This window comes from Pongo abelii, chromosome 11 (genome assembly GCF_028885655.2).
Source record: "Pongo abelii isolate AG06213 chromosome 11, NHGRI_mPonAbe1-v2.0_pri, whole genome shotgun sequence".
NCBI lineage: Eukaryota > Metazoa > Chordata > Mammalia > Primates > Hominidae > Pongo > Pongo abelii.
In genome coordinates, this window is record NC_071996.2 from 145,876,338 (window position 1) to 145,895,690 (window position 19,353).

Below are 19,353 nucleotides of genomic sequence, written 5' to 3' on the forward strand. Positions count from 1 at the left end.
TACTATCATGTCATCTGCAAACAGGGACAATTTGACTTCCTCTTTTCCTACTTGAATACCCTTGATTTCCTTCTCTTGCCTAATTGCCCTGGCCAGAACTTCCAACACTATGTTGAATAGAAGTGGTGAGAGAGGGCATACCTGTCTTGTGCCAGTTTTCAAAGGGAATGCTTCCAGTTTTTGCCCATTCAGTATGATATTGGCTGTGGGTTTGTCATAAATAGCTCTTATTATTTTGAGATATGTCCCATCAATACCTAATTTATTGAGAGTTTTTAGCATGAAGGGTTGTTGAATTTTGTCAAAGGCCTTTTCTGCATCTATTGAGATAATCATGTGGTTTTTGTCTTTGGTTCTGTTTATATGCTGGATTACATTTATTGATTTGCGTATATTGAACCAGCCTTGCATCCCAGGGATGAAGCCCACTTGATCATGGTGGATAAGCTTTTTGATGTGCTGCTGGATTCTGTTTGCCAGTATTTTATTGAGGATTTTTGCATCAATGTTCATCAAGGATATTGGTCTAAAATTCTTTTTTGCTGTGTCTCTGCCAGGCTTTGGTATCAGGATGATGCTGGCCTCATAAAATGAGTTAGGGAGGATTCCTTCTTTTTCTATTGATTGGAATAGTTTCAGAAGGAATGGTACCAGCTCCTCCTTGTACCTCTGGTAGAATTCGGCTGTGAACCCATCTGGTCCTGGACTTTTTTTGGTTGGTAAGCTATTGATTATTGCCATAATTTCAGCTCCTGTTATTGGTCTATTCAGAGATTCAACTTCTTCCTGGTTTAGTCTTGGGAGGGTGTATGTGTTGAGGAATTTATCCATTTCTTCTAGATTTTCTAGTTTATTTGCATAGAGGTGTTTGTAACATTCTCTGATGGTAGTTTGTGTTTCTGTGGGATCGGTGGTGATATCCCCTTTATCATTTTTTATTGCATCTATTTGATTCTTCTCTCTTTTTTACTTTATTAATCTTGCTAGCAGTCTATCAATTTTGTTGATCCTTTCAAAAAACCAGCTCCTGGATTCATTTATTTTTTGAAGGGTTTTTTGTGTCTCTATTTCCTTCAGTTCTGCTCTGATTTTAGTTATTTCTTGCCTTCTGCTAGCTTTTGAATGTGTTTGCTCTTGCTTTTCTAGTTCTTTTAATTGTGATGTTAGGGTGTCAATTTTGGATCTTTCCTGCTTTCTCTTGTGGGCATTTAGTGCTATAAATTCCCCTCTACACACTGCTTTGAATGCATCCCAGAGATTCTGGTATGTTGTGTCTTGGTTCTCGTTGGTTTCAAAGAACATCTTTATTTCTGCCTTCATTTTGTTATGTACCCAGTAGTCATTCAGGAGCAGGTTGTTCAGTTTCCACGTAGTTGAGTGGTTTTGAGTGAGATTCTTAATCCTGAGTTCTAGCTTGATTGCACTGTGATCTGAGAGAGAGTTTGTTATAATTTCTGTTCTTTTACATTTATTGAGGAGAGCTTTACTTCCAAGTATGTGGTCAATTTTGGAATAGGTGTGGTGTGGTGCTGAAAAAAAATGTATATTCTGTTGATTTGGGGTGGAGAGTTCTGTAGATGTCTATTAGGTCCGCTTGGTGCAGAGCTGAGTTCAATTCCTGGGTATCCTTGTTGACTTTCTGTCTCGTTGATCTCTCTAATGTTGACAGTGGGGTGTTAAAGTCTCCCATTATTAATGTGTGGGAGTCTAAGTCTCTTTGTAGGTCACTCAGGACTTGCTTTATGAATCTGGGTGCTCCTGTATTGGGTGCATATATATTTAGGATAGTTAGCTCTTCTTGTTGAATTAATCCCTTTACCATTATGTAATGGCCTTCTTTGTCTCTTTTGATCTTTGTTGGTTTAAAGTCTGTTTTATCAGAGACTAGGATTGCAACCCCTGCCTTTTTTTGTTTTCCATTTGCTTGGTAGATCTTCCTCCATCCTTTTATTTTGAGCCTATGTGTGTCTCTGCACGTGAGATGGGTTTCCTGAATACAGCACACTGATGGGTCTTGAGTCTTTATCCAATTTGCCAGTCTGTGTCTTTTAATTGGAGCATTTAGTCCATTTACATTTAAAGTTAATATTGTTATGTGTGAATCTGATCCTGTCATTATGATGTTAGCTGGTTATTTTGCTCGTTAGTTGATGCAGTCTCTTCCTAGTCTCGATGGTCTTTACATTTCGGTATGATTTTGCAGTGGCTGGTACTGGTTGTGCCTTTCCATATTTAGCGCTTCCTTCAGGAGCTCTTTTAGGGCAGGCCTGGTGGTGACAAAATCTCTCAGCATTTGCTTGTCTGTAAAGTATTTTATTTCTCCTTCACTTATGAAGCTTAGTTTGGCAGGATATGAAATTCTCGGTTGAAAATTCTTTTCTTTAAGAATGTTGAATATTGGCCCCCACTCTCTTCTGGCTTGTAGGGTTTCTGCCGAGAGATCCGCTGTTAGTCTGATGGGGTTCCCTTTGATGGTAACCCGACCTTTCTCTCTGGCTGCCCTTAACATTTTTTCCTTCATTTCAACTTTGGTGAATCTGACAATTATGTGTCTTGGAGTTGCTCTTCTCGAAGAGTACCTTTGTGGCGTTCTCTGTATTTCCTGAATCTGAATGTTGGCCTGCCTTGCTAGATTGGGGAAGTTCTCCTGGATAATATCCTGCAGAGTGTTTTCCAACTTGTTTCCATTCTCCCCGTCACTTTCAGGTACACCAATCAGACGTAGATTTGGTCTTTTCACATAGTCCCACATTTCTTGGAGGCTTTGCTCGTTTCTTTTTATTCTTTTTTCTCTAAACTTCCCTTCTCGCTTCATTTCATTCATTTCATCTTCCAGGGCTGATACCCTTTCTTCCATTTGATCGCATCGGCTCCTGAGGCTTCTGCATTCTTCACGTAGTTCTCGAGCCTTGGTTTTCAGCTCCATCAGCTCCTTTAAGCACTTCTCTGTATTGGTTATTCTAGTTATACATTCTTCTAAATTTTTTTCAAAGTTTTCAACTTCTTTGCCTTTGGTTTGAATATCCTCCCGTAGCTCGGAGTAATTTGATCGTCTGAAGCCTTCTTCTCTCAGCTCGTCAGTCATTCTCCGTCCAGCTTTGTTCCGTTGCTGGTGAGGAACTGCGTTCCTTTGGAGGAGGAGAGGTACTCTGCTTTTTAGAGTTTCCAGTTTTTCTGCTCTGTTTTTTCCCCATCTTTGTGGTTTTATCTACTTTTGGTCTTTGATGATGGTGATGTACAGATGGGTTTTTGGTGTGGATGTCCTTTCTGTTAGTTTTCCTTCTAACACACAGGACCCTCAGCTGCAGGTCTGTTGGAGTACCTGGCCGGCCGTGTGAGGTGTCAGTCTGCCCCTGCTGGGGGGTGCCTCCCAGTTAGGCTGCTCGGGGGTCAAGGGTCAGGGACCCACTTGAGGAGGCAGTCAGCCCATTCTCAGATCTCCAGTTGCGTGCTGGGAGAACCACTGCTCTCCTCAAAGCTCAGATGGAAATGCAGAAATCACCCGTCTTCTGTGTCGCTCGTGCTGGGAGCTGTAGACCGGAGCTGTTCCTATTCGGCCATTTTGGCTCCTCCCCCCGTGATTTTCTATGTAGACCATTTGCTGGAATCTACAAACAAGCTACTAGAGGCAGTAAGTAGATTTAGCAAGTTTGTAATTAAAATCAAAACAAAAATATCCACTGTATTTGAAATGACTTACAGTGATATTAGAATATTAAATTATTAGGAATGCATCTAATTAAAAAGCTGTAGAAATATTTTGCATGTCAAACTAAAATATAGTATTGAGAAAAAAATTAAAGAACTAAAAGATATACCATATTCATGGAAACAATGATCAATATTTCTAAGAAGTTAATCTTCCCCCAAATTCACTCACAGATTCAACACAATTCCAATCAAAAGGCTATTTTTTGCAGAATTTGACAAGGTGATTGTGCACTTCATGTGAAATGCCGCAAGTTCTGGAATAATGGGAACGTTACAAGCTTGCAGAGTGGGTGGGCAGTTTCCCAGTCAGTTCAGTGCCTGCCTGGCACACGCTCCAGCCTGGCACACGCTCCAGCCACAGGCACAGAAGGCGTATGTGAGTAGACTTCCCACTGTCTGTTGGTGCCTTTTGGTGGAAATTTACTTTTTCTTTGGTTGCCTGTGTGGAAAAAAAATTGCAGTAGTCCATTTATCCACTTAAAAAAAATTGTGTGTCTTTTGACCAAGCAAAATGGATGCATTGCATCCCTTATTTCGATTCTCCAGTGGCTTCCCATTGCCTTAAGCCGACTATTCAATGGGCCCCGGGACCTGCAGGCCCCTCTGCCCAGGGCCTTGCTCCCTTCCTGACACAGGGGCTTTTGAGACTTTCTTCTGCTTTCCTTGGACTGTGCTTCTCCTGCCACAGGAGGCTGCTGGTGCCCCGTCTGTGTCCAGCTCTATTTACAGGAGCCCAGCTGGGCTGAGGCTTCCTGGGCCCTTGGCCAGCCCTCAGCCAACCCTCCCTGGGGGGCCCCAGCCTGCCCCTGGGCCTGGCCTTCCGGGCGCTGGAGCATCTGGTGCTGAGTGGCCAGGCCCAGGCATGCTTTCCCAGGTTCCTCTGCATCTGTGTCTCAGTGCTGGACACAGAGAGGCAGGTGGAAAGGAGAGTGTCCTCACAATTTCAGGTGGAAAGGAGAGTGTCCTCACAGCAGCAGGTGGAAAGGAGAGCGTCCTCACAATTTCAGGTGGAAAGGAGAGCGTCCTCACAGCAGCAGGTGGAAAGGAGAGCGTCCTCACAGCAGCAGGTGGAAAGGAGAGTGTCCTCACAGCAGCAGGTGGAAAGGAGAGCGTCCTCACAATTTCAGGTGGAAAGGAGAGTGTCCTCACAGTGTCAGGTGGAAAGGAGAGTGTCCTCACAATTTCAGGTGGAAAGGAGAGCGTCCTCACAGCAGCAGGTGGAAAGGAGAGTGTCCTCACAGCGGCAGGTGGAAAGGAGAGTGTCCTCACAGCAGCAGGTGGAAAGGAGAGTGTCCTCACAGCAGCAGGTGGAAAGGAGAGTGTCCTCAGAGCCGTGCGTCTCCTCCATTTACACCCCAGCACCGCCTTGTAGGGGCAGCCTAGCCCCACAAAAGCACCTGCAAGGGGAGGGGAGGGAAACCTTGAGGGGCCGCTCAGTTCATGAGGCCATGCTTTAACCCTAGAGCAGGGACAGGAGGGAAAATCCCGCTGGGTTGGTGGGGACCTGTGGCCACAAGAGCAAGCGCCATTTAATTATGCGACGTCCACCACCTTCAAGCCTCTCTCGTAGAGATGACGGGCATCTGACTTCTTAAAAATGACATTGTTTTTCACATATACAATATTTTTTCCTCACTGGCGTTTGATGGCACAGAAGACGGCTTTCTAGAATTTGTTAACTATGGGCTTCAGATACTGTGTCCAGCCCCAGAAACCTCTTAATTTGTATCCTATATTAGAGACCCTGCTCCAGCAAGCACCATCTATGAGATGCTGCTCTGCTGGGCCCACATCCTTCAGCTGCTGTGGGTCTCCACTTCCAGTCAGAAGGCAGCAGGTCCTTAGCCCACTGTGGTGCCCAGAAAGGTCTGAATCTCCTCAAATGCAGCAGTGCCGCGCTATCACGGGGGCCTGGATACCTGACACAGCCCAGTGAAATGGAAAATGTAATTTAAATAAAAACAGTGCTTATCCAAATAAGACAACTAATAGTTTTTTGATGAAACTCTTAAGAGGTAACATCTCAAGTGACTTCTATCCCACATGAGGGTGAAACTTCCTCTGTTTCATATTTATATGCTACACGAGAAAGCAGTTAACTTTCTATTTTTTCCAGTGTTGTCTTATGTTTTTAAAGATCTTTCTTCCGTGTAGTCTGTGGATAAAAGCTATTATTACAAAATAAAGCAACAGCAACTCTGAAAACACAGCACAGTCTTCATGACGCTCTGCGTGTGCCCCAGCTACAGAGGACGGCTCAGCACAAGCAGATAATGTTCCCAAGGAATTGGTATCTGAGGCACAAGACACTGTGAGCTGTGACCCTAGCCCTTGCAAATGAGGACAATTCGAATTTCTTTGGGCATTGGTGCTACAGACATCAATGAAGACATCTCACTCTAGACCAGATTCTGCCTCTGAAGTCAGGGCTGGCCGTCAGAGGGGCTGCCGCACTCCTCAAGGGCGAAGCTGGTAGCAGCCGTCTCAAATGCTGGGTGAGCCCAGAGCGAGTTGACCCCAGACAGGTGGGCTGAGTGGCCCAGGGAGGGCCCTGGACACTCTTTTGGATGGGAAGAGAGGCAGGTGCTGCCTGCACCCTGGGGACAGAGGTGGGAGGCACTCGACCAGCTGTCCTCAGAAGCCCACCTCTCAGCCATCTTGTTCTCATTATCAAGAATATAACAAAGACATTGTAAATTTCCCTAAAGATAGACAAAAGTTCAAATGAGCAATACAGTCAAGAAAAGGTGGGACCTGTTTGGAAGACAGTGTTTGGTGAATCATTGAACCAGAAACTAAATTGCTCTGCTAGGTTTATCTGGAAATTGTGACATTTTGTTTGCGATGAGGCAATCTTTTATTTTTTCCTCATCAAAGTAGGTAAAATAGTGAGTTATTGAAATCAAACACATATGTTTAATTACATATGGGAATTTAAAAACTGAAAGACTTGACTCATTGGGAGAGTGTTTTAAAACATCAGGGACTGGCAGGTGCGGCCAGTCTCTGCCCTCACAGGCTGCTGGCTGTGCAGGGGCTTCCCTGCTTGCAGCAAATCCCTCCTGAACTCAGCCCTGGGAAGGCTGTGGACACCGGGAAATGGTGGAAGCAGGTGTAGCTCCCAGGACCTGATACGGTCGGCCGTAGCCCAGAGCAGACTGCACTTGTAAGTTTGAGGACAGTTCCTGTCTGCTCCATTTTTCAAAGTAGAAAGGCCACTTCTATGGTTTTAATTGTGGTGCCAGGCTCAGGAGAGGAGATGCTGATATGAGACCCAGTCTGAGATTTCGTGTTAAAGCAGATGTCCATGATTCAGGAATTTACCATGAACTTACCAAGTATAAAAACCGAGACAGGCCGGGCGCGGTGGCTCATGCCTGTAATCCCAGCACTTTGCGAGGCCAAGGCGGGCGGATCAGGAGGTCAGGAGATCGAGACCATCCTGGCTAACACGGTGAAACCCCATCTCTACTAAAAATACTAAAAAATTAGCCAGGCGTGGTGGCGGGAGCCTGTAGTCCCAGCTACTTGGGAGGCTGAGGCAGGAGAATGGCGTGAACCTGGAAGGCAGAGCTTGCAGTGAGCCGAGATCACTCCAGCCTGGGCAACAGAGCAAGGCTCCGTCTCAAAAAACAACAACAACAACAAAAAAAGCCGAGACAGCTAAGTGGGGTTGAAAGACTTTTCATTCTCAGAACACAGGGTCCAGGAAGCAGAGTCACCCTATGAATTTTCTGCATAGTTTTGCAGAAATTGTGTTATTTTATTTATATGTACTCGTAACTTATACAACTGTATATTACACACATTATTCAAATGTGGCCATACGATCTCAATTAGGGCATTCAGCGCAGTGCCTTAGGCATAAAAATTTCCATAAGTATCTCTTTAATAGGCTAAAATAGTTCAAAAAAGTAAAAAAAATACACAGAAAATACTAAAATTAAATGTTTGTAAAATATCACAATAAGCTTCATTTTTTTGACTAGCGAAAGCTCATAAGAGTTGATTGCTTAAGCACAGAAATGTGTGGGGATCCTAAAAGTTCAAACATCCACCTCACTGAGATTCTAGCAAGAGTTTGTGATTATTTTTCATTGATTGGAGTTCCTGATAAATACCTTTTTTATTCTTTTGAAAATGCAGAGGAGTAGTTATAGAGGGGGTAATCCTACTGTCTTCCTGAAACCAAAATGAGAATAAAATCATTTGTGGACAACACAACACAAAGCCAAAACCAACCAGTAACCAGGGCAGGAGGCCCCAAAACCAACCAGTAACCAGGGCAGGAGGCCCCAAAACCAGCCAGTAAACCAGGGCAGGAGGCCCCAAAACCAACCAGTGAACCAGGGCAGGAGGCCCCAAAACCAACCAGTGAACCAGGGCAGGAGGCCCCAAAACCAACCAGTGAGCCAGGGCAGGAGGCCCCAAAACCAACCAGTGAGCCAGGGCAGGAGCCAGGGCCCCCACTCCGGGCTGCGGGGGAGTCATAGCAAATGGCCACTGAGGGTCTGGGTTGCCTGCAAATGTGAGCAAGTGACGGGGTTGGGAAGGAGGGTGGGGAGCAGGAGGAAGGTGAATGGGCCGTGGCCACCTCCCTCCTGGTTTCCTTCTGGCCCCAGTATTGGGACACCCAGGGGAGCACCTGCTGCAGCTTCAGGGCGGGCGTCCACGTGCAGGTAGAGACCAATGGTTGGGAAAGTCTACTACACCATCCACTGGGCAGGACGCAGCTGGAGCAGAGTGCCCCAGTGCGGGTCCTGGATGAGTTCACCACGAAGCACCTGGCTGGGTGTGGCGACGTGGCCCGGGGAATGAGCTCACCACAAAGCGCCTGGCCGGAAGTGGGGACGCCGCCCTGGGGATGAGCTTACCACGGAGCACCCAGCTGGGTGTGGGGAGGCGGCCCTGGGGATGACCTCACCACGGAGCACCTGGCCGGAAGTGGGGACACGGCCCTGGGGATGAGCTCACCACGAAGCACCCGGCTGGGTGTGGGAACACGGCCCTGGGGATGAGCTCACCACAAAGCGCCTGACCGGAAGTGGGGACGCGGCCCTGGGGACCAGCTCACCACGGAACACCCGGCCCTGGATATGAGCTCACCACGGAGCACCCGACCGGGTGTGGGGACGCAGCCTTGAGTGGTGCCTCAGCTGTCACCCAACCCCGGCTGCATTCTCTGCTTCCTCTCCAGCCGTCTCTACAGAACCCGCAGGACTGGGAAGCCAGCTGCGCGGCTCGCACTCACCCACAAAGAGCTGGCTGTTGAGCTGCAGGAGCCTGTGACCGTCCTCGGGGGCCTGGAGGGTGCTGGGGGGCAGCAGGTCCACTTGCAGCAACGCCTCCTTCACGTTCCTCTCGGCTCGGACCAGGTGCCACCGGTTGTCATTGAGGGGAGTGGGCGACTGCACCGTGACCTCGCAGGGCCCGTTTCCCACGTCGAACGAAAACGCCACTACCGCGGGGGCTGGAAACATCCCACAGGGAAGCAGTGTCAGTGACAGCCGAGGAGGGGCCTGAGCTTGGACCACGGGGAGGGCTCCCTGGGGACAAGGGCGTGGGGCCCTCAGGCGAGGAATCGACTTTTGAAGTAGGGTGGAAAGGCACAGTTAACTTATGTATACGGGAAAATAAATAAGCTCAGAATGTACAGTTCAGTTTACTAAGTAAGGAACTGGAAAGGTAATGACCCATGGCAGAGAAACTCGAAACCACCTGGGTCTGTGGAGAATTTCGTCCTGAACCTCACACAGTTTGATGAGGAGGTTGGGGGCATGGGTCCGTAACATCGCAGGTCTGTGCCATGAAGGGACTGGGAATTCAGGAACGCCCTGTGGACGCCCTGGTGGGACCCAACGCCCTGTTTGTACCCAGCTGAATGCAGACAGGTCCGTGGGCCCCCTACTGTGCTGCCGGGGCACATGGCCGGTATCCTTGACCAGCGCTGAGTGGAACTCATAGACCTGAGAGCTGGAAATGAACCAGTCAGGGGTGGGGCTGATGACAGGGGCTGGGGGTGCTTCACGCACAAAACCGCCCCAAGAGCTTACAGCAAAGTAACAGGTGCCCCGCAGAGCTTCCCGGATACTCACAGCGCAGCCCCAGGCTGATGAAGTCCGTGATCCCCAAGTTTTCCAGCAACACCCCAGAGGAAGCTGTCGTCTTGAAAAAGGACATGTCAGCGCTGAGCTCTCCGTGGAAGGTGGGGAAGTGCAGGTAGGAGGCCTCCGTGTGGAAAGACGCCGAGTTCCAGAAGGACCCTGACGGGGAGAAGGGGGAGAGGGCAGTAAACCCATGAGGCGTGTCAAACATTCACTGTTGAGCGTAGCCACAACCTAAGAAGGCTGCATTTGTGTTCTTTTTGACGTTTTCCTGAACATGAGGTCTGCGCGCAGAGCCGCGGTTGATGAGAACAGGGAGGTGCAGGGCCCCGCGTGGTACAAGAAGGAATTCACCTTTGCTGTAAGAAAAGTGTCTTCACTCTGAACGCTTTACCCAGGCAAATCACTTCAATAATGTTCCACCATACTTTTATTATCAAAACATTGGTTTGTTCATCATTTGATATTTTAAGCACCTTTGTAAATTTAAGTTAAAGAAAATATCCTGCAGAAACCCATTGAGCTGGCCACGCTCACCCTCCCACCCAGGCATCCGGAATTTCTCCACATCCAGTCAGGGCCACCTCCACGTGGCAGGAACCCCGGCTCTCATCCAGGCCTGGGTGGTAAATCTTCCTCCAATGAGAAGATTCATCAGTGGAACCCATGCCTCATGCTATGACCGTGTCTCACAAACATACTGTTTTCATCCAACGATCTCCACGTCTCCTCAGAAAACTGGATTGGAAAATAACCACTTTTCTCATACTGGTTTCTGTTAGTGTAATTTCTTTTTTTCTTTTTTTTTTTTTTGAGACCGAGTCTTGCTTTGTCACCCAGGCTGGAGTGCAGTGGCGCGATCTTGGCTCACTGCAAGCTCCACCTCCCAGGTTCACGCCATTCTCCTGCCTCAGCCTCCCCAGCAGCTGGGACTACAGGTGCCCACCACCATGCCCGGCTGATTTTTTTGTATTTTTAGTAGAGATGGGGTTGCACCGTGTTAGCCAGGATGGTCTCGATCTCCTGACCTCGTGATCTGCCCGCCTCGGCCTCCCAAAGTACTGGGATTACAGGTGTGAGCCACTGCACCCTGGCCTGTTAGTGTAATTTCGTATCACTTAGGATCAATGCAAAATAAATGACTTAAAACATTTTAACAGTGCTCAAGTTGATAAAAGCATCTTCCCAAGTGATTAGCACATTAATGGAAATGGAATTCCAAAGGCATGTAATACAATCCTGTCATATGTACTAGATTTAAATGACTGTCCATTCATGGTTTTTATCTGGACTTTCATTCCCTCTATTTTATCTGGTTGTCCTTCTGAGGCAATGCCCTTCTGAGGCAATGCCATGAGCTTCTCTGGATTTAGCTTGACACTGGCTTTCGTGGAAGGCCCGTGGTGTGGCGTGGTGGTGAAGTAGGACCCAGCGGCTGTGCATGACCCTAAAGGCTCAGCCAGGTAGGTACTGGCCATGCTGTCCTGGACTCCAAAGCTGCTGGTGTTGCCTCGAAAGTTCTGGGGCATCCATTGTAAGCACAGATCGTTATGTGAACAGCCCATTCCTCGTCACTCCCCAGACTTGATAACATCCTCACACCTAAATTACTTTTCCTGGAGAATGAGTTCACGCACGGGTGTCAGAAAAACAGTGACATCCCACTATCCGTTCCCTCTGTTACCACGGGAGAGGGAGACCCCACTCATCTCTGCTCTGAGTGGGCGCAGATCCGCATTCTGTCCCATCCGGAGCCACGAGGATGACACTCAGCTCATCCACCTCTCAGCTTCACCTGGAAGAACTCATATTAAGGAGTCCGTGCTCAGGTTTTCAGCAGCTCACATGCAGCCAGCTGCCCCTGTTTGCTGGGTTTCCGCTGAGAATTCTTTCTGAAGATGTTTCATTTTTCTCTGGAGCATTCTCTGGTTAAATGAAGCTGTAAGCATATTTCTTAACTTCTGTGTTACTGTTGTTCCTGGGCCTGGCCATAGTGAACTCTGTGAATTAAGGCGATGCCAGGCACCCGCCAGGAAACCCCACATTTGCAGTCTCAGGCGAGTCCCTGGAGATGCCTTGAGATCATCACAGTGCTTTTAGTTGAACAATTGCAGAAAAAAAAATACGTGAATTAAGACGGCAGGAAAGACAGAAAATCAGGCCTATTCGCACCCCTGGCTGCTGTCAGGAGTGTCTGGGTTCCTTAATATCCCAAAGTGGAGGAAATCATGAAAGGATGTCTCTTGTTTCATTTTAGCTTTGTGAGTGGGGGCTCGTTTAGTCCAGTGGACGAGAATCTGCTCTACATGCTGCCCGTTTACACAAGGGCCACTCCGGGACTGAACCTTCAGCTCCCTGAGGGGCTGAACTTCACAGGAAGCCCAGTCAGTTGGTCAGCTGGGAACCAGAAAAGCAAACGCAGCTGCCCCCACGCCCCCTCCACACCTGGAGTCCTGGGGTCCTCTGCCCAGCGCACAGGTGGGCAGGAGAAGGGGTTAGGGGTCCTGGTGCCCGAGACTCCCTGGGGAGTGGCTCCAGGGTATTCCTGGCAGGAGCCATGGCCTCTCGTGCTATAGGAGGTTCAGCTGGAAGAACACTGGGGCCCAAGTCACCCACCAGGAAGGGCTCGGCACAACCACATGAGCCTCCTGCGCAGCAGGGACTTGGTGACAGCCCTGCTTCAAGGTGACTTCGTGTGTGTGTGTGTGTGTGTGTAATGCCAAGGGTTACAGAGCCCAAACGCAATTTCCACAGCAGAGGGGGTGGAAACTGCATTCACTTGTGTGTGTGTGTGTGTGACGCAAAGGGTTACAGAACCCAAGTGCGATTTCCACAGCAGAGGGGGGTGGAAGCTGCCTAGGTGGAGATGTGGAAATAAACTCTACAGACACACAGGGTCTAAGACGGGGCATCCAGGGACTGTGCACGTGCAGTGTGGATGGCGTCTGTGCATGTGTAGTGTGGATGACGTACAGATGGTATTCACCTTTTACACAGAGGGTGGATGTATTGTGCGCATATTGTATATAACTTGGTGAACCTCCACTCACAAAGTTAAAATGAAACAAGAGACTTGCCTTCAATGTTTTTCTCCGATAGACATTGCCCATTCAGGAAAATAAGTTTTATTTGCCCTATGGGATTAAGGTTTATTTCATAAATTTTTTTTTAAATTTCTATTTGATCTACAAATAAACCTTCCAAATAATAAATTATTTTTAAAAAGGAAGAGAAAACATGTTAAAAGGCAGGTGGCTTTATAAAGCAAGGATGCATACTTCCAAGATCCAAGACATACACAATATAACTGTATGTTTCTTAAAACTAGGAATAGAAATTATAAAAATGCTGAGATAGTAACTTTTTCTATTCAAATTTACCTTTCTGATTATTTACAAAAATGAACTGGTAAGCCTGGCTTTTTAACAAAAAGAAAACACCAGTAGTGGTTATAATTTCCCTGTTCAGAGCATAGCTACTCTTGATTTTAGACTTCAATGGTTCCTCTTTTGAAATTTGTAATGCTATTTCCTAATTTTGGGGAAAATGATAGGAATCAAATATAAAGCAAAACAAAATGAAAATCATGCAATATGCTGGATATAATTACAGTTTTTGGTTGGTAGAACAGCTGGAAAAGAGAACAAAGCTATTCACGAACGTGTGCATAGAAAAGCCACCCTCGTATGGAGACACGTGCGGCATGAAATTGTCAGGCCAACGGGAAAGGATCATTACTCTCAGAAATTATCTCTTGACAGCAGTGCTGAGGAGCCAGCTCAGCAGATGCACGGCCGGGTCTTCCATGCGCACCTTTGCCTCCAGGTTAGAGGGTGGCACTTCTGACATCAGCAGCTCGACACGGACTCTGGAGGCACAGGCCTGCGTCCATCACCTGCAGCACAGCAGCACGCACTGGGCCGTTCCTTCCTCTGTTCCGCTGCTGTTCATTCTCACAGCCACCAAGAATCAGCCGGTCACAAAGGAGTGGAAAGAAGCAACTTTGGACCCAAAGTTCCATCCGTGCTCCCCTGTGACCGGTGCAGGACGCGGTGTGGAGGGAGCCCTGGGCCTCTGTTCAATGTTCCTGTGCACTCCCTGGGCTGGCACAGGCCCCTTGCCAATAGGTCCAGGGGGCACCTCTGTCCTGCAATGTGGCCCGGTGGCACTGGTGCAACTGGACACACCCTCTCCCCGCCCTGAGGCCCTACAGGGTCCTCCTCATGGCACCACTGCTCAGAACTCCTGGCCCGTCCCGCATGCCCACTGCTCTCTGCCCTGGGGGGCTCTGCCCTTGGCTCTTCCTCCCCCCAGACACCCACTGCCCTCTGATGCCTCCCCCTCCAGCCTCTCCCAAGTCCAACACCCCCCTCTCTGCTCTGCCCATGCCAATCTCGGGCTTTGGAGCAGCTCATCCCTGAGCTCTGCACACGAGTCCCAGGCTCTGCCGCTCAGACCCAACCCTCGAGGCTGCCAGACTCGTAAATCACATCCACTGCCCATTCAATCTTTCTGCTTTTATCTTCAGATCCAGCCCCAGTTCGATCCTCACCACCTGGCCTCTGTTGAAGCTGCTTCAGGCTCAGACCGGGTCACAGCAACCCTCAGCCAAGCCCCACATGCTTGGTTCCTGCTGAGCAGGACTCTCTGTGTGCTGGACGCTGCACCCACCCTGTCCTCCTCAATCCAGGCCTCCTTCCAGACGTGGCCTTCTGTGGAGCCCTCCCTCGCCCTTGCCCTTCCCTCCTCCCTGGTCCCTGGCATCGTCCTGTGGGTGCGAGGTACACCTGTTCTCTTCTTCACTGTGGCCCCCAGGAGGGCGATGCCGCCATGGCCTCCCCTGTTGCATCACTGGAGCCACTCACACATTGTTTCACTAAAGGACTTGGCAATATTTCCTGTTTTCTTCAGCCACAGAGAATTCAGAATATGCCTTTCGTTCGGTTTTATAAAGTGTCCTCCAAGAAACCCTCCTGTGCTTCGTGGATCAAATGGAGAGAGGGAGGCAGGGAGGAAGGAAGAGGAGCGGGCAGGCAGGGACCAAAAGAGAACAGCCCCAAGCAGAGCGAGGGACTCAGAGTTTCAGACGGGGATGGATTCCAGGCTCTGGGCAGGCAGCCCCGATGCAGCCCCAAAACCCTGTTGTCAGGGCAGGGTTGATTTGATTCCCTTCTCCCAAAGTGGTTTAGGCACAGCAGTGCCTGAGGGGAGAGAATCAAGGACGACATTGTCTGAGGGGCGGCCTCCTTCGGGCTGCACAGCTGCACACCCTAAATATTCATGCTCTCTGGGCAGCTAGGATTTCCCAGACAGCTGCTCCAGTCACGCAGAAGAAATGAAAGAGCCAATTCCAGCAGCTCAGCCATGGCTTTTCCTTCCACAGGACACTTAGAAGGTTTTCCAATGCCAGGTAGCAGCAGGGCCGATGTTTACATTAAAATGATCAGAATTCAAATGTCAAAGATTTATAATGGCTTTTCAGGTCCGATCATCAAACTGAACATGAAAATAAAGAGTATCTCTTTCCTGCTTGTGAAAGGTTTGCATAGCATACACACTTCTGGAGAAGGAAGGTGGCGTGATGGAGCCGGTTCACAGAGCTTATCTATCTCCCCAAAACACTGACCAAACAAAGAGCGATTCGTAAAAATGCAAAAGCACCGTGGATGACCCACAAAGCAGCTCTCAGAGGCTGCCCGAAGCCCCGTGTGGCTCCCGCCTGATTTCCAGGCTGACATCTGGGCCTGTTCTGATGGCCGTGGGCTGGTTCTGATGGCCAGTTCCAGCCTGTGCGGTGCTTACCCAGGATGGGCATCCTCCCTGCCGGGACCCACAGACTAAAAACCTAATGGAGATGTGAACAGAAGAGACCCCAGTTCTCTCATAATTCATGCTGAGCTTGGAGCAATGGAGGACTGCTCTGAGCCAGGCAATCAGAGAGAATCTAGTCAAAGTCTTGGGGTAAAGATCTATGATCATCACAGGGCCGACTGAGGGGTCACTGAGGGGCAGGGACGGAGCCAGAGGTGGGAGCCGAGGGCGTAGAGCAGGAGAGAGCAGCCGTCAGGGAGCGCCTATGACGGGCAGGTGTGTGGAGAGAGCAGCTGTCAGGGAGCACCTATGATGGGCAGGTGCGTGGTGGCGCTTGTATAATCATCAGTCACATCTGTTCTTCCAAACTTCTACAATCCTACAATGACACATCACAAATGTGTGCTAAGGTTTAATTTAGAACAAATAATTGCTCTATTTTTATTTTAAGTTCTAGTTAAGAACTTGGACCATAAAATCTTTGAGAAAGGTAAAAAACAAAACAAAACGTGGGTGGTGAAGCCATTGAGGAGTGTCTGAAGTCACCGGATGTCTCAGCGGGACACGAGGTTGGGCGTGCACTGCCTCACAGTGGGGTGGTGCTCACAGGGACTGGTCTCCACCTGGGAAGCTCCCTGCTGCAAATGTGTAGTGGCCATGAAAGCTGCAATTGCATTTAAAAATATTGCTTTAGGTTGCAAATATTGTGAGAAATGAAATCACAGGAGCCACTGCTACAAAGGAGAGAGAGAAAAAAAAAGAGAGAGCGCTAGAGTTGCAGAAATCGAAGTGAAAAAGCGAAATGCACTTGGTTAGCTTGTTTCCAGCCAATGTTCTGATCCCGCCATCCTGGTAGTGAGAAGTCGAGTGCATGGCTGGTTTCAGGTCCCAGTTCCCTGACCAGGTGATGGAGACAGGAGGCTGGGTCCGTGGACAGATGACACCCATGGAGTCTCCGGAAGCTTCTCTTGCAGGGCGTGCTGCACACACTTGCAGGGGGCCTTTCCCTTAGCTGATGTTTCCCGTCAACGGGGAAGCTTCTCAGGGCTCCCCTTGCCTCTCCCGGTAACGCCTTAGACCAACCACCGAGTAATAGCCACGCGGCATACGTCACTTCCCTAATTTTAAAAAGGCCCATAACTCCTCATTTTCCACCAACACCCCCATGGAGGCGGTCTTTGCGCAGACAGGCGCTGTCAGGAGAGAGGTGTGGGCGCTACCTACCGTCTCCCTGGCACTGCAAAGGTCCCAGCTTGTAAGCTGCCTCGGATCCCGGGCGGTCCGCGTCGGTGATGACAATCTGTGTGACCGGCAGGTGCTCGCGGTGGGAAAGCATGCCCGCATCACTCGTCCTGGGGGAGAAGACACCGCGTGACGCTGGGCAGGGCCATGGGTACCCAGCTCCACATGCAGGGACATGCCAGGCCTGGCGGGGCTGCCACTCAAATGCCAGGCACAGTAACACCCTTAATGGATCCTTTCATCCACATGGGGACCACAGAGAAGGCAGGTAGCAGATTCTAAAGGTGGCCATCTGCCAGCCCGAAATCACAGCTTCAGCCGAAATGAGTGGCAGATTGCGCTTCTAAACGTCGGAGTACTAATAAATACCGCTAAATAAATAATAAATACTAATAAATGCTGCATGGCATGCAGTGTTAGGTGCCTTGTGGGCAGCTAAGTGAGGGGGATTGTTAAATATTAATAAAATATAGTCTATGTAATACATCCATAAAAAATGACTTTCATTCACATTTTTATTTTAATTATTATTTTAGAAAGCTGCCTTGTGTTTGCTTTGTCCTTCTTTATTGGGTTTTATAACTAAAAAAAAAAAAACTGATTTGAAACCGAGTTGGGAATCAAATGCAATGCAATACTCTCTAAATTTTAATCAGTGGGATGACCTGAGAGTGAGTGCTCGGTAAATACCTGCCCCTAGAGGTTTCTTCCAACCCGAACCACCCACTTTCTCTTCCCACAGGTGACAGGTGTGATCCTTGCCCTGGTGACCACCAGTTCCAGGGATGTTTGCACACTCATTCCTGCTATGAATGGCTTTATAAAACTGAGTGTGTGCTGGAGATAAATGAACATCTTTAGAAGAAATGCAGAGAGGGTTGGGATGGGGCAGAGAGCCTGGCCCCGGCTGCCACCACCTCCTCTCTGGCTGGTTTCCATACTTCCCAAATAAGGGCATTGTTTACATTTTTGCTGCATCTTTATGATTTTATGATGGAATTCACTTCCATGTGGATTTCTGATTTATAGACCATAGAGAATCTGATTGAATCCACAGGGAGAAATAAAGCCGTTTCTACCCTTTAGATGCTGCCAATTCTGCCTCCATGTAGATTTGGAAGAAAGGGCCAAGGGGCTGAATGTGTGGGTATTCCTATTTTTTAATGCAATTAAAAGTTCCTTATTTAACAGAAAAAAATGTTATCATAGTTAACAAAATTAAGAATTTTATTTCAGATTAAACTTAAAATTGTGTCTTAAATGTTTCCTCTTATGTTATCAACAGTATGTTAGCTGTCTTTAGTGCATATACTGAGATATAAAAGAATAAAAATTAAAATACGAACAGTAAGACGGTGAAGGAATTGGCTCATTTGCCAAATTTAACCTCAACAATCCACTGCTTTACTTAGTTAAGGTGCTACTTCTTTCTGGTAACAGAGAAGATACAACACAGATTTTCCAAGTCTATTAAAGCTTGATTTGGGAATAATAGAGAGTAGGCACCAGGAGTGTGGCTTATGGGGAGTGTGAGGGGCCAGCCTGGGGACATCTCTGAGGTGGTGGAGAGCAGCCGCATTAATCACTGTCTGACCGTCTGTCTCTGGACAGCACAAACACTCAAGTCCCAGGAGGCAAGGAACACTCCCCAGAAATGCAGAGCTTGTGGTCATTCACTGAGGGTCCTTGAAGTTATTAAGCATAACTTTGCAGAACGCATGACTTTTATTAAGAGTTTAACATCAGCAATGTATGTAGAGTGCTGAGAATAAGTAAATGTAGCTCAGTGGATGCATGTGTGTGGAGAACGGTGATGAAATATTAATATGTCTTTGGTCAGCGTTGATTTGGAAACTGCTATGGCTCAACTGCAGTGAAGAGTGGCCTTCGACGTTGTTGTGTGAGTGCAAACTCCCTGCTTCATTCAGGGGATGCACAATAGATTTGCCAGGGTAGCCAGGCTCACTCAAAACTACTGGTTCACAGCCACTCCTGACTTCCTCTGTGTTCTCCTTGGAGGGTCCACTGCAAGACAGACACAGACACAGTGCAGCTGTCATGGATTCCCAGAGGTCTCAAGACTCCAAGAAGACAGCATTTAAACTTCCTTCACAGACACTTGTAAACTACAGAAAATGTTAAGGGATATTTTTAAACATTAGAAAGGAGGAGAGTGGAGAAATGTCTGGCCAACTCTAACATTTCGTAATAGTTTTTGGGCAGAAGAACAGAAATGGTACCATTGTCCACAATGAAATCATTCAAAACCATTCTTAGGACCAAATTTGAAGACAGCTCCAAGTGAATGGAGCGGTTTTTACTTTCTTATGAGAAATGTGACTTACAGAAAAATATATCATCACCAAAAACTTTCTTGGTCAATTAAAATTTTACTTTATGAGAAACATCTTAGGCATTTAAATGGCTTAAATGAGAACATAAAAACCACTAATGTACCCATTTAACTTAATAACTAGAATGTTAT

General features: G+C 48.0%; 1 protein-coding gene across 1 annotated transcript in view; it reads right to left on the reverse strand.

The window, feature by feature from the left end:
* The window catches only part of LOC100433112 (contactin-associated protein-like 4), an 83,603-nt gene that overhangs the window by 26,247 nt on the left and 38,003 nt on the right, over nucleotides 1–19,353 (reverse strand). The window contains exons 7-9 of the mRNA XM_054550166.2: nucleotides 16,851–16,978; nucleotides 9,807–9,974; nucleotides 8,963–9,181 (exon numbers count right to left, since the gene is read on the reverse strand). Of these exons, the coding sequence (XP_054406141.1) occupies nucleotides 8,963–9,181; nucleotides 9,807–9,974; nucleotides 16,851–16,978 (515 nt within the window). The remainder of the gene's footprint in view (nucleotides 1–8,962; nucleotides 9,182–9,806; nucleotides 9,975–16,850; nucleotides 16,979–19,353) is intronic.